The sequence below is a fragment of the Haliotis cracherodii genome, unplaced genomic scaffold (genome assembly GCF_022045235.1).
Source record: "Haliotis cracherodii isolate W230 unplaced genomic scaffold, xgHalCrac1.p SCAF_18, whole genome shotgun sequence".
Lineage (NCBI taxonomy): Eukaryota > Metazoa > Mollusca > Gastropoda > Lepetellida > Haliotidae > Haliotis > Haliotis cracherodii.
Genome location: NW_027266273.1, coordinates 13,213,706 through 13,240,927, shown reverse-complemented (window position 1 = coordinate 13,240,927; position 27,222 = coordinate 13,213,706). Strand labels below are relative to the sequence as shown.

Genomic DNA, 27,222 nt, shown 5'->3' with positions numbered 1-27,222 from the left:
GATTGTGCTAAGAAAGTTTCCAATGTATGTCTTTGTTTGTAGGATTGTGCTGAAAGGGCAACCGGTGAGAGTCCTTGTTAGTAGGATAGTGCTAATGGGGTAACCGAAGAACGCCCTTGTTAGTAGGATAGTGCTAATGGGGTAACCGAAGAACACCCTTGCTAGTAGGATAGTGCTAAGAGGATAACCGATGAACGTCCTTTGGACAGGATTGTGCAAAGAGGGTAATCGCAGAACGCCCTTGTTGGTAGGATAGTGCTAAGAGGGTAACCGGTGAACGTCCTTGTTGGCGGGATAGTGCTAAGAGGGTAACCGGTGAACGTCCTTGTTGGCGGGATAGTGCTAAGAGGGTAACCGGTGAACGTCCTTGTTGGCGGGATAGTGCTAAGAGGGTAACCGGTGAACGTCCTTGTTAGTAGGATAGTGCTAAGACGGTTATCGATGAACGTCCTAGTTGGTAGGATAGTGCTAAGAGGGTAACGGATGGACGTCCTAGTTGGCAGGATAGTGCTAAGAGGGTAATGGATGAACGTCCTAGTTGGTAGGATAGTGCTTAGAGGGTAAAGGATGAACGTCCTAGTTGGTAGGATAGTGCTTAGACGGTTATCGATGAACGCCTTTGTTGGCAGGGCAGTGCTAAGAGTCTCCCATTGTTTCGAGGTCACTGATTTTGATTTAACAGATTTCGCTGACCACTTTAATCTGGAAACAATGTGTGAAACTCATCTCCGGAGAGCATGAAAAGCCCGTGTTTGTCGTTGTAGTTGAGCTGACTTCAGAAGGTAAACAAACAGAATTAATGACTATCTTATAGACTGGCTCTACCCTGAAGATATACGTATTACATCCGACTATGTGATGGACTAATATATATGATGTAGAGTGGTTATCCTTTTATGATGTCCCCTGCAGTCCTGTGTTACATATTGTTCTGTGTTGTAAATATACTAGTATAGAGATACTATACGGCTAGATTCCCCCGGGCTATATGGAGCTGTTGAACTGGCGGTGTGTGCTATTATAAACTCTCATATGAAGTCTCAGAACTGGTTGAAATGGTTGAATATTGAATGACCACACAAAGCGGATGATAACAATGAAATGAACTGTGCCAATCTAAATAAAAAGGAAATGGTGTTATCCTTATATAAGCTGGGAAGCGATAGAATAACCTTTAAATCCATACGTCCATGTCAGGTTTCTATTTCCAAATAATAGTAATTATGTATTGACGTATTCCCACCCAGCAAGGCTCGGTGAAGCGTAGCCCTTTACCAATCATCTTCAAAATCGTTTACCGTCACCAACACTCTAACATGTATCCCATGGGTATTCGGAAATAAGTATCGATTTTGAATCCGACGACGAGAGTCAATAGAACAGCGGATGCAGAACGGTTGTCTGAGGTAACGATGGAGATAAGCAACTTAAGGCGACGACAGTAAACAAACCAGCATCTCCATCCTTGCCCTGAAGACACAGACATCAGCGACAGCGCCACGCATGCACAGGTAGGTGCTAACTTCATTGTCTGTGACACAGAGATATATGTATAGGGTATTCTTTGATTATGCCGTACCCACCTTTTTTGTGGTTAGATTTTAAATAGTGGCATCGTACTTTTCATTTCATGTTTTAAACCATATATTTGATTCCGCTGTATGTATATCAGTGTGTACTGATTGAAATGTCACGAATTTAGCATGAACTGAACACGGAACATGATAATAAGGACATTAAACATGGCGTGGGTTAAAAGTCAAACCTCAACAACGCTAACGCTGTTTGATTCGCTTTGCGCATGAACAACATAGAACAGTCCATGAATCCCTAACTTTCAAGACAGTGATGTCTTCTTAAAAAAATAATAATGTGTTGTAACCTGCCACCTTGACGGCTGAACACGACGCACACATCGGTAGTCAGTTGAGTTTTCTCTGAGACTTTAACGCCAGTGATCCTGTTTGTAACGTTGAAGACACAGTATAGATATCATTCTAACAGAAGAATGGTATCGACGTGACCTCGGGCCAGTCAACAGTCCTCTTCCACACTAGAATACGCTAATGACCCATGTAGGAGTCAATAAATATTTGACCTTTATATAAAGTTGGAACTAACGAGGCGTCAATAAATAAAGGCTGGTGTAAAGTTGACAAAACAAAGAGTATAATTTATTTAGTTTTCTTAAACAGGTAGTAGATCATCAGGCACGTGAAGTGTACACACATTTAAGCTATAGAATAATTGACCGGGCCATCAAAGGCACTGGGGTAAGGTGCCACGCGTATGATGCGTAACCTTGACGACGCCGGTAGGTGACAATCTCTCAGAAGAGGTTTGGTCAAAAACGGGACATATCTGAACTCTAAGCCCTCCTTTCTAGAAATCCATTTGTGTATTGTATACTGAACAAAATAAATTGCGAATAATGACTACTTTGGTGAATATGTTTGTAGTGACGATGAGCACACCATTTCATGAACATGTCTCCCAAAATATTCATGATCCCTGACATTTTTGTTCAGTATATTTCAAAGAGGCAATTCTCAGTAGATCAATGAGACGCGGTTTTCAGTATTTGAGTGAGAAATTCTTCTAATATCTCAGTGAGACACGGTTTTCAGTATTTGAGTGAAAGTCTTCTAAGTGTCTCAGTGAGACACGGCACTTAGTATTTGCGTGAGAGATTCTTCTTAGTATCTCACTGAGACACGGTTCTCAGTATTTGTGTGAGAGATTCTTCTCTGTAGATCAATGAGACACGGTTCTCAGTATTTGAGTGAGAGATACTTCTCTGTAGATCACTGAGACACGGTTCTCAGTATTTGAGTGAGAGATACTTCTCTGTAGATCACTGAGACACGGTTCTCAGTATTTGAGTGAGAGATACTTCTCTGTAGATCACTGAGACACGGTTCTCAGTATTTGAGTGAGAGATACTTCTCTGTAGATCACTGAGACACGGTTCTCAGTATTTGAGTGAGAGATACTTCTCTGTAGATCACTGAGACACGGTTCTCAGTATTTGAGTGAGAGATACTTCTCTGTAGATCAATGAGACACGGTTCTCATTATCCAAAAGAACAATTGTTGTGTAGGGGACATGTCCAGCTACTCGCCATTTCTTAAAAATAATGTAGCCGAGGCCGATTATGTTTAAGGAATGGAGAGTTACGAGGATAATCCCCTTTTTAAACGAATCCCCATCTACACATGACAAAAGGTTCTCTTGTTGAAATATTTGAAACATAAAGCAGAACTCTTTGTAACCTTTATTTATAAAGTTCAAGTCGCCCTTCCGCGATGAATGTGTTCTCTGTCGTTATTTAAATTAATTCAAATATTTGTTCAAGAAAATGAAGAATTAACCACCGTCAGTTCTTGCAAAATAACGGAGCAATTCAACACTAGCAGGAATGTTTGTTTGCTTTATCTTTAACACCACGCTCAGCAATATTCCAGCTAAATGTATGCGACGCTGGTCTGTAAGTAATCGAGTCTGAACCAGACAATCCAGTGATTGACATCATGAGCATCGGTCTACGCAACTGAGATACGGTGACATGCATCAACCAAGTCAACTCACACCCCTTAAGACAAGCATGGGTTGCTGAAAACCTATCCTTTACCCGGGTCTTCACGGGGGTCACAGATGTATTTGAACATCATCTTCTTGAGATACAGTTGGCAGTATCTCAATGAGACACATTTCTTACTTCTCAGTATGTCAATGCGACTTAGTTCTCCGTATAGCAACGAGACACAGTTCTCAATATTCCAATGAGACAGATCTCAGTACATATCAGTCTCACTTATCAGTGAGAAACATTTTCACTTATCAATGAGACAGCTCTCACTTCTCAATGAGACATTTTTCGACTTGGTTGAGGCATGTCATCGATCTTACATTGCGAGGATTAATGCTCATGATATCAATCACTGGATTGTCTGGTCCAGACTCGATTATTCATAGACTGCCGTCGTAAAGCCGGAATATTGCTGAGTGCGGCGTTAACCAACAAACCAACCAACCAACCAACATTGTTCTCACTTATCAGTATCTCAATGAGACATTTTTCGCTGCTCAATGGGGCATAAATCTGTTTCTCAATGAGACACAACTCTGTTGTTCATTATATCTGCATTGAAAGGAGATGCATTTTAAATGATTACGAGCATCAACTTACGATTCAGTTATATGATTCAGGTGTACATACTAACGCTTGCCTTTTCTGTGTTTATCGCCATAGCTACAGGCAATACGGGCCACTGTAAGCCAGGAAGATAGGCAGTCAATACCTTCTGATCCGTAAAGCACAATAGGACAGCATTATTGTTTAATGCGTCTTGGCGCACCGATGCATGACGGCGTGGGGTTGTTGATAGGTATAGTTACATCCTTCATATGTATACGTGTGTGTGTGTGTTACCAGGACAAACAACAACCACAGTCCCGGGAGTTCCACACACAATGGGACGTGTATTAATTGTGATTGGCGTATTCCACGACGCAAAAGGCATATTTGTCACAGGAGGCAATTAACATAATATATAGCTATTGTACATCTAGGGTCATGGACGTCCCAGTCGTCTAAGACGTCGCAAATTGTAGTGCAGAGTAGCTTCCCAGAAGCGTATAAAAAAATATGATCTTGGGTTCGAATCCCTGTTCTTGCTGATTATGTTTCTCGGCTTGTCAGCACCATACCCGTTCTCGTGGACCGCCTCCGTGGTCTAGTGGTAGAGCGACCGCTCGGTGAGCGGAAGTTCCGGGGTTCGATCGCCGGTCGGGTCATACCAAAGACGTTAAAAGATGGTACTTGTTGTTACCCTGCCTGGCGTTCGGCATTAAGGGGCTAAAACAAGGACTGGTCGGCTCGGAATCAGTATACTGTGTCTGAGTGGGGTGTTTATGTTAAACTGTAGCATGGTATTTCTGTCGGCTAGCACTATAAAATCGGCTTTAGTCCGAACTAGGACAAGCAGCCTCACAGACACGTCCATGCACGTCGCTATTTAAGTAATATAATCTTGGACGCGACGTTAAACCCCATTTCACCTCACCTCACCCCGTTCTCGTGGGTAAACATCCACGACATGCATCAGGTCGGGCTTTCCTCCCCACATTATGCTGACACGTCGAGAAACCCAACTCACTCACTATAACAGCAAGTGGTGGCACGTGGTCCTGTGCACAGCGCACAGATCACAAATCCGGTGAAGTGAAGCATCGTCGGCCTCGGAGAGTAGCTTGATGAGTGACCACGTTAAGCAGCTTGACTCCTGAGAGTTTCTAGGGCTTCGGTCCTGCCCCCACACTGAAGCACATGTACCACATGTGGTGTCTCCTTAGGCAAGTGACTTTGTTCGAAATGTGCCTCTGTTCACCCAGCAGTGAGTGGGTACCCGGTGGCTGTTAACCTTCTAGCACCTCACAGGCAGCTTGGGTTGTATACTCCCCAGGGAGCTGAGAATGAAAACCGAGTGCATACTGATCCATTGACCGGGGTAATAATAGTGTAGCACTATGAGCATCCACTTGGTGAATGGAATTATTATAAATGCACTTATTGCAATTATTGCAATTATTATTATTATTATTATTATTATTATTATTATTATTATTATTATTATTATTATTATAAAACACTCATGGCGATGATAAGGGTGCACTGTCAGACAGTCGTTATTGCTTCTCTACACTGTATGTACGTCGTTACAAGAATCTTCTGTACACTGGTGCCCGTTGTCCCCCTTGTTGTCGTACCGATTTTGGAATATGCAATATTCCAGCTATATGACGGCGGTCTGTAAATAATCGAGTCTGGACCAGACAATCCAGTGATTAATATCATGAGCATCGATCCACGCAACTGGGATCGATGACATGCATCAACCAAGTCAGCGACCCTGACCACCCGATCCAGTTAGTCGCCTTTTACAACAAGCATAGTCACCTTTTACGGCAAGCATGGGTTGCTGAAGACCTATTCTACCCTGGATCTTCACGGGTCCACAACATTAACAGATGGATCAATGTGTGCTGGGTAGCAGCTTACATGATTACATAGAAGATGTAGCTACTGTGCTGTGTCGGTTACCTCTCATTCTGCCTACAGTTTATACTACACATCAGTTTTCTTTGTTCCATATGATCGAATGTTTACTGAATACCTTTAATAAATTATATAAAGAAATGTGAATACGTACCAACCTATCTTGTATCACAACATGCAGTGAGAACTGGCTTCTAGTGTAAACATATCACCCACCGTATCGAATTTGATAACCTATGGCTTCTGGCACCTGGCAATATATAAGTAGAAGTCGAGAAGGGATGATCATTTCGAGTCTATATGAAACATGGCATTTCTGCAGAAAGTAGAATTTAGATCTTCACAGATTGGTGGCCAAAGGGCGGGTTATGATGGTTTTCCATATAGACTGGATGTTCGGGGTCAGAGTGCTACACATTTGACATGTGTATTTCCTGACTGTAATGGACGCTTCTGCACAGTCTGTGAACATCTCAAGTGGGTATCTGCTCATATTGACCCCCAGATAGAAGACACAACAGTCTTTCGTCTTACGAGTACCCGCAGAACACGAAGCAGGGATGAAGTTCTGCCATTGCATCAGAATCACAGAGAGGAAATGCTGTAAGAGAGGAAGAAACAGCAATTACCCCTTCCTCCAATTCAGAGTATTGATGCCGGCTTCTACAGACACAGACGAAAGACCCAGCCAACATTAACCACAAAACTGGCTGAAGTAGACCCCCCAGGACAGCGGACAACAACCACTCCAGCGAACACTCCCTTCATAATCACGAAGGATAGTGCTGATGACGTCTAGTTTTCACCTCAGATCAGATGTTGAACATGATGCAAGCTGCTGACACATTATTTCTGGATGGTACATCTTATGTATGACTAGGTCTTGCAGGTCTCACCGTACCCTCGAAGAATGTAAGACTCTTGTAAGACTATCAGCATGTTTGCCACTTTTGCCCCTTGACCAAGATGTATGGTTTGAAATTTTAGAGGAACGCCCAGATCATCTACCCAGGGAAACTGAGGTTACCGATTATGTGACAACAACATAGGTCGATGATGGCTCATCATTTAGAGCGACGACGTGGAACCAGTCTGGCAACATTGAACCGAGGACCAATAACCATCTTGAGGAATGGCATTCCAAGTTGAACCGATCTCTTTCAAAGGCCCACTCCAATGTGTTTGAACTGATCTATAAGTCTAAGACAAGAGAAGAGAGAGCTCGGAACAATGAGCCCAACTCGACCATGGAGTAGTACGTAAAAGAGTTTATAGACAGGTCGACTCCCACCTTGGTCGCCAGAGAGAACAGCTGCAGCAAGGAAGGAAGACTCCCATACAGTTCCTTGAAGATGCCAGAATTTTGCGGAAGTTAAATTTAATTTGAATTGTGACTTGACTTATTTTATGTGGAGATGTCTTAAATGAACATAAATAGAATTGTTATTGTTCATTTAAGCCATCTTAACATAAAATTAACGCAAATAAAGTAATCTTAAACGCGACGCTAATCCTTATTTCACCTAAGCCCATTGTTTTACAAAATAAAATATTTAAACACCGTATACAGATAAACACAGTGAGTCGGGAACCTTTCGAGAAGCTCTGGATTCCGGAGGATTGCTGTAGAGAACGTCTATATAAACACAAAGGTTTTGTTTGTCAGGCTTGACTCCTGAGAGTTTCTAGGGCTGTCAACCCTACATCAAAAGGGTACCAGGTAGTATGAGATGGTAATGTGACTGTTAACCTTTAAGTGCCTCATAATGCCGCATGGGTTCTGGAGAATACAGGGGAGTTCAATGAATACGTGTTCACTGTACAGAAGATCAGTGTAACGACGTACACTCTAGAGACGTTCTCGTGGACAAATCAGCATTTTTAAGTGTAGGCAGAGCAAGACGTCCCCATATCACACAAAGCTTAGCAAATTACGTAACCAGATAACCCGTGTGCAGAGTAACAGCTTGGTACATTATGCTAACAGATCGCTTGTGTGCAGAGTAACAGCTCGGTACATTATGCTAACAGATCAGCCGTGTGCAGAGTAACAGCTCGGTACATTATGCTAACAGATCAGCCGTGTGCAGAGTAACAGCTCGGTACATTATGCTAACAGATCGCTTGTGTGCAGAGTAACAGCTCGGTACATTATGCTAACAGATCAGCCGTGTGCAGAGTAACAGCTCGGAACATTATGCTAACAGATCGCTTGTGTGCAGAGTAACAGCTCGGTACATTATGCTAACAGATCGCTTGTGTGCAGAGTAACAGCTCGGTACATTATGCTAACAGATCAGCCGTGTGCAGAGTAACAGCTCGGAACATTATGCTAACAGATCGCTTGTGTGCAGAGTAACAGCTCGGTACATTATGCTAACAGATCGCTTGTGTGCAGAGTAACAGCTCGGTACATTATGCTAACAGATCAGCCGTGTGCAGAGTAACAGCTCGGTACATTATGCTAACAGATCACCCGTGTGCAGTGTAACAGCTCGGTACATTATGCTAACAGATCACCCGTGTGCAGAGTAACAGCTCGGTACATTATGCTAACAGATCAGCCGTGTGCAGAGTAACAGCTCGGAACATTATGCTAACAGATCACCCGTGTGCAGTGTAACAGCTCGGTACATAATGCTAACAGATCACCCGTGTGCAATGTACCATTTACATCACGCTAACAAACCACCCGTAGCTGCTAACGCAACGTTAATCTGAAGGTATTTATTATGACGTCATAAAGGTCGACACATTTTCTTTCGAAACTAGTTACTTCTTCTGGAAAATGTATCCGAATCTAACTTTTGTTTTAGACAAGTTGTCATAGATCCCCCGTATAAACTGGAATGTGGCTTAACATCCGACGGGAACAGTACTTTATGTGATTCTCAATTAACTGGAGATGAATTTCATTATTTATTTAAATGATGACACTTTGTGTAAGAACCTAAATCATTCTTTAAACTACAATATAACTGTACCTGGTCCAAACTTGCAAACTACCGTTTTACATCTTACATGTAGGAGCTTACATTGCGCTAACATATCCTCTCTGTCCAGAATGATAGCTTACATTGCGTTAACATACCCCCTATATGCAAAAAATTGTAAAAGATGTCATTTAATTTTTCGCTGCAATATTAAACACCAGGAAAAAATAGATAAATGTACAATTCTTCAAGTTATAACTTACACCATAGTTGTGTGAACGTAGAATTTTGAGACACAGTGTCGATCAATATCGATAACGGCACCTGAAAAGGTTTCTTTGCCTGAGGGATTTGCCCGTTTTGTACACGGGTATTATAAGATATTATATTATGTAAACTTGGCATCATGCGTTATCGAAATTTTATTGAGCCACAATAGTCTTCTGTTTACGATATCATAAAAACAGTGTCAATGTTGACAGAGAATTTAGTTTTGTTTGATGAGTTCTAACATCCCTCCATCAATCGATAATGCAAACATTTTATTAACTGTGCCATTTTGAATATTGATATGATAAGATGCACTTTAGTTGTCTCGTGATGTGGCGATGTTGTACTTACTCTTAACCGACAAACCGTATCCAAATATTGCAATGTTGTAACGATTATATTTTACATTGCGCATATTTGCTATGAAAAGACATTATATAGACCGCAGAACAGCGGATTGAAAAAAGTAACATCCAAACAATACTTGGAAATCCTCGGAGTAGGCACGTGTCACTTGAGGCTTAACACGACTCTTGCTTAAAAGTTGTTAAATCGTGACTTTCAAGACTTTAGTGAGGCTTTTACAATCTTTTTTTATGGGAGACATGTGAAGGACATTAACTTTCCAAATTTGACGCCTTAGTCAAATCTGACGATCTGAAAAGTTTTAGGCCTACATTACCATTTATGTATTTCAGCAATACTTTAAGGTCACAGGCCCATAGTACATAGTGTATAGAATACAGAAGCAGTTGCATAGTTTGTAATGATGACTTTATAATAACGTTGCTTGGTATATGGGCAATGAAAAGTCTCGAGTAATCTTGTTTGTTTACTTGATATGAGAAAAATTATATTTATTTTGATGTACATACTATTGTCGTTTCATACATTCTTTTCTTATTTCATTATATATACAGCAAATTAATAAAAAATCATATTCATCTTCAACCTCATACTTGCACATCCTGTTCAGGATGGCAGACGGTCGATGTACACAAAAATGGGGATTAACAAATAGGATTAGCATCTAATAAATAGATGTCATGGCTCCAGGGTAATGAGCCTTTGCAATCAAATTGTCTTCAGACAATGGATGTCGTAAATCAGTCGCTATGACAGTACACATAAGTTAGAGTCTGCCTGATCGATAATATATTCACCTCCAAACGAAACGCGAAACCATAGAAACATTTAAAACATGTACGTTAAGAAAAGATGTTTCCAATTTGTACCAATTAATGAAAAAACTAAGTCAGTCGACTGTTACCACAGAGTGTCTCTATTCTTGTAACAGTATGCTGCAGCTGATTTCCAAACTTTGCACGTTCATCGTGCACGAGACAAATGGTGCATCTCATGGATCCATGACGTCAAATGTGATGCGTTCATGAGCATCGATTCACACAACATAACAGTTTGTTCTTTTGTGCATCGAAACAAAATAATGTCTATTGAATATGAGTAAGTCTTCATATATTAACCACCACGTAAGGTATTCGCGTTTCCTTTTGCGGTGAGTATACAAACACAAGGTCAGTCATAATGTAATTTAGAACTCTGTCATACCTGACATCTCCTTATTCGGTATTCCCCCCTATGTCCTGGTCCCATGGATAATTCCGCTCTGAGTAATCCGATATAAAAACGCAATGCCGTCATTACAAGAACAATTTAATAAGCACCCAAACAGCGTTTAGTTCTCAACACGATGTGAGCCAGGAAATGTGAATGAACACACATGAACTCTTGTAGTGTCCTCCCTAACCGTAGTCATCTTAAAGTCACAAATTATACGGTTGAGTGCACCCCTAATGTCCTACCTTTAACCAGAGACCATATAATAGAGGGACGGCCCTCCCCAACAGTTTATCACTAACCGTCAGTGCTACGGTCCGGCATGTAACTGATACACCCCGACACCCTGCTGTTAACCTCTATTATATGGTCTCTGCTTTAACCTTATAGATTAGGAATGGACTCGTTTCATATACAATGATATTAGAATAAGAAAATACAATATATAGTTTAAATATTTATTTTAGACATTAATCAATTTCACACAAAGCCATAATGTTATTCATTCATTCATTAACATTCATATCAGAATGGAAATCTAATGTTCAGTACTATAATTCATTCATTCATTCATTCATTCATTCATTCATTCATACGCATAACAATGGTAATGTAACTTTTCCTTCTAACTTTAGCAAATGTCAAGCTGCATCTAAATACTACATGGGCGTTTTCTGTCCTGTGATAAGTTGGGAGTAAGTTAGGCGTTACAGTTTGTCCCTGCATAATCTGATTGTGTTCCTCCAGTGGACATTCTCTCCTCTTGCTCCATTTTCGGCATACAAAAAGAAAACGTACAACTTTCTGGATAACAACTTCAGGTTTATTACATATAGCAACGTTTCGATGTAAATCCTTACACCGTTATTAGGCTGGGGTGACAGCAACCAAGTATATGCATAATATGTCGTGATAAGGAGATTATCATTGACAACAAAAGATAAGAGATAACAAGCAGCATACAGATAATTGGATGAAGCCAAATGTAGTGTGGGAATAACACATATCATTCTGGTAATGAAGTACTTGGGTAGTGAGACCATATATACAGTTAGGATAAGGATTAAACAGTTGTGACGAGCTGATTGGATCCTAATTAAAATCATGGTTTATTCCTTTATTAGCTATTCATAGACAGACGAGATGTACTACACATTAGCAGAGAGCAAGGGTATTACGAGGGCTGGTCAAAAAGTTCTAAGCCTGACTAACCTTCAACTATGGGCCATAACAATGTGAACTAGTCAGTGTGATACATTGTGTGAGTAGTTCATTGTAAGTGTATGTGGTCTGTTGAGACCGTTTCTATATTAGTGACAGCCAGTTGAATGTAATAGGGGTCCAAATGGACACAGAAATGGAAAAGAAGGAGTACCGAGCAGTCATCGAGTTTAACCTCAGAGAAAGGTACTCACCAATAAATGCATGTTTGTTTGTTGTTTAACGGCCCACTCAGCAATATTCCAGAGGTATAACGACAGTCTGTAAAGAATCGAGTCTGGACCATACAATCAAGTGATTGATGTCATGAGCATCGATTCACGCAATTTGGATACTATGACATGCAGCGAGCCTGATCACCCGAACCCGTTAGTCGCCTCCTGCGACACGGCAAGCATGGGTTGCTAAAGACCTATTCTACCCCGGATCTTCACAGATCAGAAATTCATGACCGCATGTCACAAGAGAATGGGGATAAGTTGCTGAACTTGAGGAAGACACAGGCCTAAACCATGGATCCACTGAAACTATTATTCATGAACATTTACAGATGAATAAGATATCTGCTCGTTGGATGCCAAAGTTTTTTCAATTCTGATCTTAAGGAAAAAAGAACTGACATTACCAGCAAAAATTTACAGCTAATTGAGGAGGATTTCGTCAAATCCAAAAAGAGATTAGTAACGAGTGATGAAACATGGGTCTCGACTATGATACCCAGTCAAAACGTCAATCCATGGAATGGCATCATTCCACTTCTCCGGCACCAAAGAAATTCAAGTCTTCAAGATCAGTGAAGAAAGTTTTCTTTGTACATTTCTTAATAACACGATTACCGGTGCCTACTATGCTGATTTGCTATATCGAGAAATTCTATCAAAGAAAAGCGGCGAGGAATGCTGACTGCTGGGGTTCTACTACTTCATGACAATGCCTCTTCTCACACCTCTCGACTTGCAAAGACTGCTGTGCGACAATATGGATTCGAAGACCTTCCTCACCCTCCATACTCGCCAGACCTGGCATCAAATGATTTCTGCCTGTTTCCTTACTGAAAGAACACCTTCGTGGAAAGCGCTCTGACGACAACGATGACCTCAAAGTTTGTCGTGGATGGGTTTTTCAGGGTGGCTTCAGAAAACACCTTCCTGACTGGAATTGAAAAGCTTCATTTTCGATATGAGAAGTGTGTTGAAAAGCAGGGGAATTATGTTGAAACATAAAATTAAAGACACTTTCACAATTGTTGGGTTTGTTTGTTAGGCTTCGAACGTTTTGACCAGCCCTCGTACACCTCGTCTGCCACTGAAGCTTTAGTGAGGCCGTGAATGCTGTAACCTTGATCAACCAACTTAATTATCAAGGCTGTACATAGCTGGTAAAGATTACAACCAGTGACATTAAGTCATAATATTCAAGAGTCGGTTGACGCTCTTTGAAATCTTGGTTGAGAGAGTATGCTCGATTGTATCTCAAACGTTGTGAAGGTTGAAGATGCTGGAATATTGCACAACATGAAGGGAAAGTTGACTATGTGCAAGTTGAAGTCATTCCTCTTGTCATACAGTCTCGTGGAGAGTGTTTTGGCACTCTGAGTCTTTATGCATAGATCTAAATATGAAACAGATGAGGCGGTCACCTTAATGTCTAGTTCACGTGGGTAAATCAGTTGAAGGGTATCGGCTATTTGATGGTTATTGAACGATATCATATTATCGATATACCTGAAGCTGAAGGTAAACTTCTTAGCCAAATTACCTTGTCTTGACTTTGGTAATCGGAGCAGAAATTCCGGCTCAGAGGCACAGGGAAACAGACCAGCATTTCACATATTGTTTTCTCAGTAAACTTCAGATGGCAATTGCTTTCATTCTTGACAAATTGTACTGAACCTCTGGAGAAACCAATAATGAGCAAAGGGATTTTATCGAAAAAATTGTATAGCCCCCGAAAAATCTTTAAAAATATAATTTTGCTTCATTTTGTTGAAAAAGAGAGATTATCTGCCACAAAAATTACATTGTTTCAATATGTGTTTTTTTGTTGTCTAAAAAACATATATTGGCTCATAGTTTTAATTAAACTATTTATCTGCTTTTGCAGCTGCAGCCGAAAATATCATGTCCCAATACAAAATCCTAGTCGGGCGGTTGGGTCGAAGTTACATAATTGAATGTTGCTATCTCATAGAACAACACGGAGCTGAAGTATTGGCGACAGGGTCGTAGTTACATAAATAAATGTTGCTGATGCTTGGTAACTATAGACGCCATGTCAGCTGTGTTATCAGTTTTTGTAGTATGCTCAATACCTCATTAAACAGCATTGTCATCGGCTTCGTAAACAGTTGTGGAATCCTTGTTGACTACATCGTTGCATTTTTCCAGTGAATAAATTTTCTTAACCCATAGATTTTTGTTTGTTTTGTTTGTTTGTTGTTTAACGCCGCACTCAGCAATATTCCAGCTATATGGCGGTGGTCTGTAAAATAATCGAGTCTGGACCAGACAATCCAGTGATCGACATCATGAGCATCGATCCACACAATTGGGATCGATGACATGCATCAGCCAAGTCAGCAATCCTGACCACCCGTTCCCGTTAGTCGCCTTTTACGGCAAGCATAGTCGCCTTTTACGGCAAGCATGAGTTGCTGAAGACCTATAACCCATAGATCGTATAGTGGTAGTTATATCACCCTTCAGGGACCATTACACTCAATATTTAATTTATAGCATATTGATTAAATTCTTATCGCGCTGAAAGCATAATGAATAAGGACATGGCCTGTGCCGATTTTATTCCAATATTTCACATATGTCGCCGTCGCTGCTTACGTGGGTCTCTCCAGTCAAGGATGCCACCTGACAACTATTAAGTCATTTCTTTGAAGCATGTCTAATGGGGAGAACACACAACTTATCAATAAATCAATATACGAGTACAGAGCTAAACAAAGTATCAGTTGTTTTCAGAAATAACACTAATCATTACCAGGTTAAATTTTGAATGACATGCTGTAAAAACCTGTGTCGTCTCTCTCGAAGCCGTTTACAACATGGGTGCTGTGTGACAGCATGCTGCAGGAGATGCCATGTTACAAGACGCGTCATCAACCTGTAGATCAGTGGATTAACGTGGCAGTAGATACAATATATTAGGTAAAAATAAAACAAATTCCTTTTGAAATAAAAATGCCAACAAAACTTGAAATTTTGAAATGTTGACTTTTTGAAAGATAAACAGTTTGCATTGATAAGAATGGTAAATTTCCAAATTCGACGCATCAGTGACCAAAATTATGTCTGATGTAACATTCCCTGTTTTGACTTGTACCATATGTTCTGTGTTTGCTCAGGTAAGCAATTGATTTGTTTTTGTTTGTGATGGGTGCCGCCGGTTGTGTAGGATACGCTTATCTTTCCTAGAACGCCTGGTATCATCGCTATGTGTGTGTGTGTGTGTGTGTGTGTGTGTGTGTGTGTGTGTGTGTGTGTGTGTGTGTGTGTGTGTGTGTGTGTGTGTGTGTGTGTGTGTGTGTGTGTGTGTGTGTTTGTGTATTTATATATTTATGTATGGGTGTGTGTTTGTTTGTTTATTATTATTGTTATATACAGATTAACATATAAAATGCATCAAAAAAGGTTTGGGTGATCCTGGCATAGTCAGCTTTGTTAAGCTTAGGGCCCTTGCCCCCTCTACACGCAGCCCAGACAGCGAATGGGACTTCTCCCAGGAAGCGCTGCCTAGTCGGGAGAACTCGCACCCAGAACTGTTCGGGCATTTTATTATCGTCTTCGACATACTTGTGGTTTTGACACAGAGGTCCATCCATGGTACGACCAGGAATATGTAGAGGGCGCCATGGCAAATGATAAATACAAAATCCTTTGGAATAGGTCCGTATACAGCCTCAGACGTGTCAAGGCCTGATGTTGTCCTTTTTCATAAATCCAGTGAAATTGAATTTTCTGTCCCTTTTGACACTAATGCCGTTGACAAGATTCAGGTAAAACATGTCAAATATGCAGATCTCGCTTTCGAAATGTCACGCTTGCATCCCAAATACCAAGTTGTCTGACTCCCCATTGTTCTCAGTGCCTTAGGTTTGATACCTCCCAATCTGTTGACTGACTGTAGGAGAGTACCCGGGTTTGCTACCAGGAATACAACCCTTCTGACAATCTGGGTGATGCAGAAGGCTGCAGTGTTGGGGAGTCTTCACATTCTCCCAAAGGTTCTGGGTGGGTTCGACAAGGCAGCGCTTCATGGGAGAAGTCCCATTCGCTGTCTGGGCTGCGTGTAGAGGGGGCAAGGGCCCTGAGCTGATGATGAGCCTAACCAGTCTGACTTTGTCAGGATACCCAAATCCTCTTTGCTGCATTTTTAAAATTTTAATCTGTAAATTTCTCTGTTTAAAAAATGAAATCAAATAGAAAATAAATAAATAAATAAATAAATAAATAAATAAATAAATAAATAAATAAATAAATAAATAAATAAATAAATAAATAAATAATATGACAGTCCTGCACCGCATACATGAGCTTGATTTGACGACATCAGTACATAATGTACTCCTGTCCTCGACAGTGTTTCCACAACAACACTCTGTTAGTACGCTGTTCTTTGTTGCATTGGACGTCAACAAACAAACACTATTTTTGTTCTGCATATTGCTTCACTTTGAGTAGCACGATTAAACAACATTGATCAGTATGCATGATTTTGTCCATTTAAGTTCAACTCTACAGCACGTTCTTAGTGCGTTTCTCTCGAGAAGGCGGGTGTCGTTGTTAAATCACCCACGATCCGAGGAGAAGACAGAGCGAATAGCAAGAGATCAATATCGTTCATTATGTAATTCCATCAGGTGAATTGCTAGGAAAGTAAAATCGATACTTACGCTTGTCGCACGGTCGCACGGCAAACCGTTAATGTCATCAGCAAAATACTCTGTTGTACTGTCAAAATTCAAAAACATTGACACAACATCTGATATGCACATATATTATATCTGAATAGAAGTGGATATATATGGGAACATATACACCCATGTTTGATGGTGGCTAAGAAGGAAAAAACAAAGAGTAGTTAATCGATGGTAATGTAGTTGATAGGGGTATCATAGTTTCGATTTGAACCTTATTTTGTTATGTTTGGGCGACTGTTTTCACCCTAGCTAGTAAGGCTTTGATAACGTTTGTAATGTTTTAGTCAAATCCAATTTTGAGGTGTATATTTTCTTTTGTCCGTCAGTGTATCTGCTGTAATTGCTCAGAAACATATTCTGTTCATTGACATTTATAAATATTAAAAACTATATAAATATATGTTGTATCACTCAAAATAAAACTTACTAGATGGGTCGTGTGACATACCGGATGTCCGAAGAAAATATATAATTGTTCGAATGTGTAAGTTTTGTTCATAACAAAAGTAATTATTTTCAAGTGATCTTTGTTCCAGGTGGCACTATGGCTAATCCTGTTATATCAACACATGAGATCAAGGAGAATATTCTGAAGTGTGACAGATGCGAGCAGCAGTTTGACAGCGAGGACAAGATACCACGTGTGTTGCCATGCCAACACAGCTTCTGTTCTCAGTGCTTGGATGACGTGTGGACGATGGGATCTAAACTCAGTTGCCCGTCTTGCGACCAACTGTGGGATGTCCGTGAGTCGGTGGAGGAAACCTTCCCCGTGGAATACGTTGCCATGAAGTTCGTCGTATTTGTGGAACTGAAGGGAAGGAAAGGGAGGCGACTCTGCACCGACTGTTCCGAGAAGTCGCCAGCAACACACCACTGCCTTAATTGTCAGCTGTACATTTGTGAAGAGGGACTGAGGGCCCACAAACGCTTCTACAAACAGAAAGCCCACAAAATTCTCTCTATTGCAGAAATACTGAAGCTGCCCGAGAACTATCTGACACAAACCGAGACATGCGCCCTACACCCTGGGTCGACGCTGGATCTGTTCTGTGAGAAGCCAGGCTGCATGAAAGCCGTGTGCCCGTCATGCGCCATTGTTGAGCACAAAGAGCGGGATGGGCACGAGATTAGGGATGTCCAAGACGTCGTGAAGGATGAGAAGAGGGCGGTGTCGGAGGCACTGGAGGAACTGAAAGAGAGGCAGGAGAGAACAGAGACGGAGAAGTCAGAGTTGGAAAGGGACTTGTTTCATCTGAATATTGAGAGCAAGAAGTTGGAGGCACAAATTGAACGTTATTTCGATGTTTTCATTGAACAGGCCGAGGAACAGAAGGAAGTGCTGAAGAACAGTCTACACGTTGCTATAGCAGATGAAAGAGATCATATGAGTGCGTGTCTCACTGCCTTCAAAACAACAGCTCAAACAGAGACAGACTACGCAGACTACTGCAGGAAAGTGATGGAAGAGGCGAAACCAGGCAACTTCCTCCAGGAAAACGAAAACATAAAACAGAAACTAAATGCTCTGATCACTGCTCCGCTTCCAGCTAAGCCGGACAGAAAGGAGGTTTTTGTTGACCTGACATCACTGAGCGACATAACAAAAAAGATGGCCAAAGTGGGCGAGATAATCTACTTGGATAACACGATGCTGCAGTGGAAGGTTATCATTGAGATTACAGACTCCCTACAGGACGAAGAGGACATGGTGATTGTGAGAGTCTTTCTCAAATATATGGGCAACGTCATCGTCGTGCCTAAGCCTGCTAGCATCAAGGCTGTGATAGAAGACTCCTCAGGATTGACCATCAGCCGGGTACTGGAACATCTTGGTGATATGGGTGACGCTGCATCCACACGCAGTGACGAAGTGGACTCTCCGGATGCAAGGCGTCATCATTCTACAAAGAACAACAAACGACACGTCCACAGTAACGGCGATAGTGGCTACCACAACGGTGACTTGTCAGGGGATGGCAGGGGCGCACTGGATCCGGATAGATATGAAGAAAATGTCACTCCTACTGAACAGGATGTTGGGAATATAAGGTACACTCCAATCTCTAGGAACAGGACCAGCCTGAAACAAACTGGGTCACAGAAATCTATCGGAGTTGCGTCGTCGGTCGATCTGCAAGATGTGGGAAAGGGCAAACAGCGAAGCAGGCCAAGCTACAGACAGATGGAGAGTGTAGACTCGAAGGTCTCCTTTAACGACGATGTGATGGCAAACGGCGTCCACACAAGCCCCCGTGGAGCAGACGATAGGAACGGTTTCCACCCGCCTGGGTCGCTACATGAAGGCAGATCGAGGTCCGGAGCTACCAATAGGACAGGCAATGTCAAGGTAAAGGACGTTTAGTCGCTTTTCGTGTACTCGTGGGTTCCAGAAACTTGCGGATAGGCTCACGCTCGCGAACCGCACCCCTTTTTGGCCGTTAACAAGGGCGGTCGGTTAACAGGACATAAAGGAAGATATCAAGTTTATGAAAATGAAACAATCCAGTGATTATGAAGCCTTTCATACGGTTTACTTATGTACTCAATTTAAGGAAACTCCATCTTTTGAAAACTAATAAGCTTAACTTAACTTAGGTGAAAGGTCGTCTTATTAATAGTGCGTGTCAGAGTCACGAGTTCGCCAATCACTGGCCCGCTGGATATCAAACCTTTTATCTACTGTAAGAATCTGGTACTCTCCTATCATAAAATGGTCGCCTAGATCGATGTTTCCCTATCTGAATGTTTTATATTTCCATTACAAAATTTAAGTCTATACGTGTATACGGACAATTTTAAAATTTGTACAAATCGTATTTTTTTGTATAATATAGAAACTATCATTTTGTCATCAGGAAAGATTCCTTAAGTTTCCAGCGATGGATAAATCTAACGTACAAAGAGAATAGGGAACACCATGCTTTAGACAAAATGGATAAATAATATTCGGAAAAGGAATGAGACATTTGAGTTACATAGTGATGAGAATAAAATCGTCTGACAAAAAGACATCAACTTTAAAGGTTTATTTGATAAATAGTACATCTTGAATAGAGCTACAACCCGTTTAAGAAACGGTGATATAATATTAAATTTTGGTTGATACGTATCTGTCATTCATTCAGTTATAATAATGCAAACGTTAATATGCAGGTTTTACAAATAGTGATCATTACCTTGACCTTCTCATCACAGCGTGACCTTGAGGCAACCTTTGAACTCCGCTTTTCTCCCAGGCATCCTGGCCCACACAAGGTGAATTTCCGACTTGGTGGGTACGCGGTGGAAGATGACGCCTTCACGTTCGACAGCAAGGAGCCTGGTAACTACTCTTATTATGCACACCATTCAGTGTAGGAATGTGTCCCTTTTCCCCAAGATACAATCCATCTCGTCACCAGCTTCCATTCCCGAATTACTTCGACCGTTCAACAGGTTTTCTATACTCTCAGGGGCGGTCGGGTAGCCTAGTGGTTTAAGCGTTCGCTCGTCACGCCGAAGACCCGGGTTCGATTCCCGACATGGGTACAATGTGTGAAGCCCATTTCTGGTGTCCCCCGGCGTGATATTGCTGGAATATTGCTAAAAGCGGCGTAAAACCGTACTCACTCACTCACTCACTCACTCACTCACTCACTCTATACTCTCATATCAGCCGTCATATAGCTGGAATACTGCTGAGTGCGGCGTTAAACAACAAACCAACCAACCAACTCATATCACTGCTGGCTGATACTCGTCGTTCCATAATAAAAGGTCTTCAAGTATTTCGTTGTAGGATTTTTAGCGAACATCTAAATCTCAGGGGATGGTCGGGTAATCTAGTGGCTCGCTCGTCATGCCGAAGACCCACAAGGGTACCGGTACAATGTGTGAAGCCCATTTCTGGTGTACCCCCGCCGTGATATTGCTGGAATAGTGCTAAAAGCAGCGTAAAATACAACTCACTCACTCTACATCTCCCACTGGCTACTTATAAGACCCGTGAAGATCCGGGATAGAATAGGTCTTCAGCAACCAATGCTTGCCATAAAAGGCGACCATGCTTGTCGTTAAAGGCGACTGACGGAATCGGGTGTTCAGGCTCGCTGACTTGGTTGATGCATGTCATCAATCTTAATTGGGTGGATCGATGCTCATGATATTAATCACTGGATTGTCTGGTCCAGACACAATTATTTACAGACCGCCGTCATATAGCTGGAATATTGCTGAGTGCGGCGTTAAACAACAAACAAACAAAACTTATCATAAAATACATTCTATACAAGAATCTAATTCTTAATCACTTACGTCCAACGACGTGTACTTTATCAATTGATAGTACACTTTGAATGAAGATTTGAAAGGACAACGCTGGCGTTTTCGTGGGGGACGCCGTAGTTATTGTCCAAAATGATGCAATTGATCTTTTACTATACATCAGGTAAGAGCTTGACATGCCAGTGAAAATGTAGTAAAATATGATGAGAAAGTAATAAATAACAGTAAATTTATATCGTTCTTTCAGCAGAGGAGAACGCCATGGATCGATCTCTTCACTTTCTGACATGGGAGGGCGAGTCTGAGGTGCTTGTCAAGTCAGTCAAACGTCAGTGTGCAATTCTGAGTTATGTTTCACAGTTGTATCAAACACACATGTCAATTTGGCACCATATATGACCAAGCATCAAATATGCCACAGTTCAAAACAAACACAGGTTTCATTTAGGACCATATGTGGCCAAACATGAAATATACCGCAGTTGAAGGAAATTTATGATGCCGTATGTGACCAAACGTCAAATTTACCACAGTTGGAACGAACACAAATTTCATTTGTCACAATATGTGACTAAACATCAAACATACAACAGTTGCAACAAACACACGACTCATGCAGTACCGTATGTGACCAAACATCAAATATGCAACTGTAAAATCAAGCACACATTTCACGTTGGACAATATGTGACCAAACATAAAAAAATACCACAGTTGAAGTATGCACAATTCATATTAGGGCCATTTGTGACCAAACATTATCAGATATACTACAATTGTTACAAGCACAGATTTTATTTGGAACTACATGTGACCTAATATTACCACAGGCTGATGTATTTGCTACTTAGTGGACGAGAAGTAAAACTGTGAACGCTAACATATACACCGATCTACGACACTATAGTATGAACACATAAAGCATGTTTCGCTGACTTCATAGCTTGGTGTGCTTGTAATGTTCAATGTCGACATGACAGGTCTTCTTTTGTGTCTCATTAGTGCCCCACATCACCTTATCGGAGGACAAGTTGAACCGCGAGCAGTGTACCATCACCACATCCGGCAAGCTCGTCAAATCACCTTCACAAAGGGGAGGTAAGTAAGCTAGACTATACATAGCACAGCAGAATACCTGCTGTAAATAGCGGAACAAACCAATCACCATCGCTATGTATAAGGCTCTCATTTTCCAATGTTGCAATGTCTGACAGGATTCTTCTCCTTAACACGTGTACGCATGTTCCATTATTCATCCCCCCCCCCCCCCCCCCCCAACAAGCAAGAAATAATTATGAGAGTGTCAGGCTCTGTGACTTGCTTGTCATCGTGGCTCATAATATCAATTACTGATTGTCTGGTCAAAATCCGAAGCCATCAGATAGCTGGAATATTGCTGAGTGCTGTGTAAGCATGCATGCTTGCTTGTTTGACTTAACTCTTCAGCTGAAATTATCTCGCGACATTTAACTTAATAAAATCGATCAACGAAACTGTGACTTGCATGTTTTATCATCTAATAAAACAACTCTCTGTTATTATGTCTAGGCTCGGCTGGCTTCAGCAACTATTGTGGAACTACCGGAAGTCGGTGTTTTTCTGGGAAGGGCGTCCATTATTGGAATGTCACATGTAATGTCCGAGTCCTGGCGAAGGTCTCGTCGTTTGGAAAGATGATACTTGAGGCCGCTGTAGCCCACGGCGACGTCTTGGACAACTCCTACTGCGTGTGGGAGACGCCTCGAGCATGGAGCCTTGTCGTCAGCATCTGCTCAACACACAAAGCTATTTGTGTCAAGGTTGTCTGTAACTCCAAGGTCTTGTTTGACACTCCCGTCATGCAGTGCGAGGAGGAAGCAACAATCGACCTTGACATGGGCGTCATGTTAAACCTGGATCAACGCAGTCTCACGTTCCTGGATGGAAGAACTGGTGACGTCATGTGGACCTTCGAGGATATCGACACCACTAAATCACTGTGGCCAGTATTTGGTGTCTACAACAGATACCACTTCAGCGTAGAACTCGGGGTCACTTCCGGTGATAAGCTCGAGCTGAACTCGGAGATGTCAAAGGTTGTAGAAGCACTTTTGTGAGCAGAACGCTACGGAAAATCTATCTCTTGCTATGCACCTTCTTCGCGATTGTTTCAGGAGCGCGAATGGATTCATTCAGACATGATGATCACTAAACATCTCCCCAAGATGTTCCCAATTCTTTCATATTATATACTTCATCTGTCATGCCATGACATTAATTTGAGTAATATTAAAGAATCCGATAATCCTAAAATTATGTGAGCAGTATTGATAGTATTTTAGGAAACTGGTTTCTACAATAACACAACTATAACGAACTCCCTGTAAAGAAACAGTGCACATAACCTTCACTTTGGATCACAAATTCTGATTGTTTGAAGCATCAAGATATCATTGAATGTGTTCATATCATACTGTATTATATAAGTGTTCCAAACTGGTGCCTGTCATTGTGATATATTCTGTATGAGAACGATGCTAACCCAAGCAGTTGGCAAGAGGCTCTAGATTGGCAGTCCCAGGAGGTTTGATTTTAGTCACTAAAAAACCTCTTTGTTTGTTTACTCGCTTTCCTTATATGATAATTATATGAATAGGACTTCTCCCAGGAAGTGCTGCCTTGTCGAACTCACCGAAAACTTTTGGGAGAATGTGAAGACTCCCCAACAATGCAGCCTTCTGCATTACCCAGATTGTCAGAAGGGTTGTATTCCTGGCAGCAAACCCGGGTACTCTCCCACAATCAGTCAACAGATTGGGAGGAACCAAACCTAAGGCATCGAGAACAATGGGGAGTCGGACAACTTGGTATTTGGGATGCAAGCGTGCCATATTTAAAGCGAGGTCTGCATATTTGACATGTTTTACCTGACGCCTGGATACGTCTGAGGCTGTATACGGGACTATTCCAAAGAATTTGGTATTGATAATTTTCCATGACGTCCTCTACATATTCCTGGTCGTACCATGGATGGACCTCAAAACCACAAGCATGGCGAAGACGGTAATAAAAAGATCGAGCCGCACCATCATGTCGCTTAAGATACTGTCTTTGTGCTTAATCTGGGCATCTACTGACAATGTGTTGAACAGTCTCATTAAATTCATTAGATTTTGATGCAAAATCACACATTGACGGTTTCGAGTTTGTAGTGACTGGTCCTGAGCAGCAAACAGAATGCCTTCTGTTTCACTTTTAAGGCATATTATTATTATTATTATTATTATTATTATAACGCGAATCTATCAAAGTGGTGACCCTAATCACATGGCTGAAGGAGGCACTAAACCATCGACTACAGTATCGGTTTAGTCAAGAGCGCCTAAGCACAATAACTAACTAACATATAAATAACCAACGATATTGTTATTATCAATCAAGTAATCAGTAAGGGAAAAAGGAATTAGAATATGCTCTATTTTTTACCATTTGCGTTACTGGCCTCAAACATGGCCCAAGGCCTGCAACACTATAAATAGTTTTTTAAAATAATTTTTCGAGTTTTGAGAGTTTCGTCGGTCGGTTAACCAACTGATAAGAAAAAAACAATCAATCGCCTTACACATGTAGGCAACCTTGAATACTTCGTATTTTCCGCATTGTTTAACGTTTGACTAAGTCCACACGAATCGAGCGCTCTCGACACGGAAGTACTAGACCCTTGACATTCGTTTCGTAAAAAAACATTCTCTTTGTTATACTGTAAATCTTGAAATTAATACAGGCATGCAATAAATGTCAAAGAAATGTGAGAGTTCACTGCTTGCCACATTTCTATCTGGGCATACTTGAATTTTTGCCACGTCAGCTTCATGGAACATACTGCCCATGACAAGCCAAGACTTGAGGCCAGTACAGACGTATTTGTAAACTGTTGGGAATGTAATTTGTCTGAGTTATCATAAATCCTACTTCCTATTTCCTACTTAATAAAACGTGGTTTCCTTGTCTGTGGGGAATTACACTTTGTCGTTGCGCGAACACGTAACTACTATTTGTGGTTCCTTATTTTCGGAATTCATCAAGCCTGCCCAGTATTGACGTTATAGCAATGTTGCTTGGCACACCAACCGAGCGTGCACCAAAGCAATAAAATCCCTTTCTCCAAAGAAACTTTATGTCAACATGTGAAATGCATCTTTGTATTAAAGAAGTAATTTTCTTGATATCAATTTCAAAGAATGTACATTGTTAAATATGTGTTGTTTGTTTTGAACAATATTTTAGTATATACAATCACGTATTTTGACAATTAATAAAGTCTTTTTCTCCAAAGAAGCTCCTTGTCAGTTTGTCTTGATAATCACTTTAAAGAAACTATAGACTTCTAGGCAAGACAATTATATTAAAAACAAATATGTCATATTCAAGAAGATAACTTCAAGACCCCCACTGTCATTGTTGCATTCCTATACGTCAGTTAATCGTATCTCGGCGGCGTGGTTCGCTGCTCATAATATCAGTCACTGGATTGTCTTGTCCAGACTCAATAAATTACCGTCTGTCGACATATAGCTGAAACATTGCTCAGTGCGGCGTTAAACAACAAACAACAACCAGACAAACAAAATGTTATTATTGTAATGAATAAATACTAAAACTATGTATTCGGTTCCAATTTGATTTAGCGCTGCTTAATCTACATGTAACCTAGCTCTTCATGAAAAACACACCGTGTTTAACTTCTACCATGACAACATCAAACGCGAACTCTTTGATGTTAGCAAGTATACACCTAGTCGAAAGTATCGCACCACCAAATTTGAAGTGTATGCGAGCTCACTTTCAGTGTAGAGATTTACAAATGGCACGCTGTGTGTTGACACATCATCTGCCTGCAGAATGGTGGCCACATTAACTGCCCAACCTTGTGGCGTTAATGCGAACCGTATGCACATCTGAGGGGTCTCTATAGAGAAATTCATGTTTGATGACAGAAGGTCTTTACTACTATATATTTGGAATGAAAGTTCAACCAATTTAAAAGTCTGTCTTTTGGATCGACTGAAATGCATGAGCGTACTATCCCAGAAAACCAATTATGCAAAAGCATTGGCATGTCTATTGTCACCGTGTTGAACAATAGTCAGACTGTTATCAGCTGACTCATTAGAAAGCACACATTGACTGGACATGTGAGGGACTTCAGGACGTCCACGAAGGACCAGTGGCAGAGAGGGCAGTTTCCGTTTGCCAGGCAAAACGGTTACTAACTTCAACTTGCACTGTTCTTCGTCATCACTGGCACGCCCACATCAGAGTATCACTTAGCACCACCAGGCGTCGACTAAATGCAGCAGGATTAAAGGCCAGAAGTCCAATAAGACGTCCACTCCTCTCGCCCCAATACATGCATCATCGTTTAGCCTGGTGACAGGCTCGAGCACACTGGAACTTGGGGCCACTGAGGTGAGTGAGTGAGTGAGTTGGGTTTAACGCCGCTTTTAACATTATTCCAGTTTTATCACGGCGTGTCAGCTTAATGTGGGAGAAAAGCTCGAAGTGATGCAGGTCTCAGACGTTTACCACTTCGGTGAAACCCACGAGCACGGGTATGGTGCTGACGAACCTAGAAACATAATCGGGGCGAACCGGGATTCGAACCCACAATCATAGGTTTCTGGCGTGTCCAGGGGACGCAACTCTGCACAGCGAATCACGGCGCCTTAGACGACTGGGCCACCCGTGCCCCCGGGGCCACTGAGGAGGATTAATTGGTCTGAGAAGAGTAGGTTTTATTGCACCACACTGATGGTAGGAATCGTGTCTGGAGTAACACTTTGATTGCTTTTGTTTCGCCTTCCAGCTTCTCCTTACCTCTCTCTTCTGATTATCAAAAGATCTTGGTGGTGCGATACTTTTGACAAGATGAACAAATTGAATGAAACGACATGAGTCAAATGTTTTGTGTGGGTTGTCGATC

General features: G+C 41.4%; 1 protein-coding gene across 1 annotated transcript; it reads left to right on the top strand.

The window, feature by feature from the left end:
• Positions 1–1,445: 1,445 nt before the first annotated feature.
• On the top strand, positions 1,446–25,429 carry LOC139465283 (uncharacterized). Its single transcript, XM_071246963.1, has 6 exons — positions 1,446–1,511; positions 17,531–19,344; positions 20,193–20,319; positions 21,508–21,588; positions 22,263–22,358; positions 22,809–25,429. Exons 2-6 carry the CDS (start codon positions 17,539–17,541, stop codon positions 23,354–23,356), a joined length of 2,658 nt encoding a protein of 885 aa, XP_071103064.1. The 5' UTR covers positions 1,446–1,511; positions 17,531–17,538; the 3' UTR covers positions 23,357–25,429.
• The last annotated feature ends 1,793 nt before the right edge of the window (positions 25,430–27,222 follow it).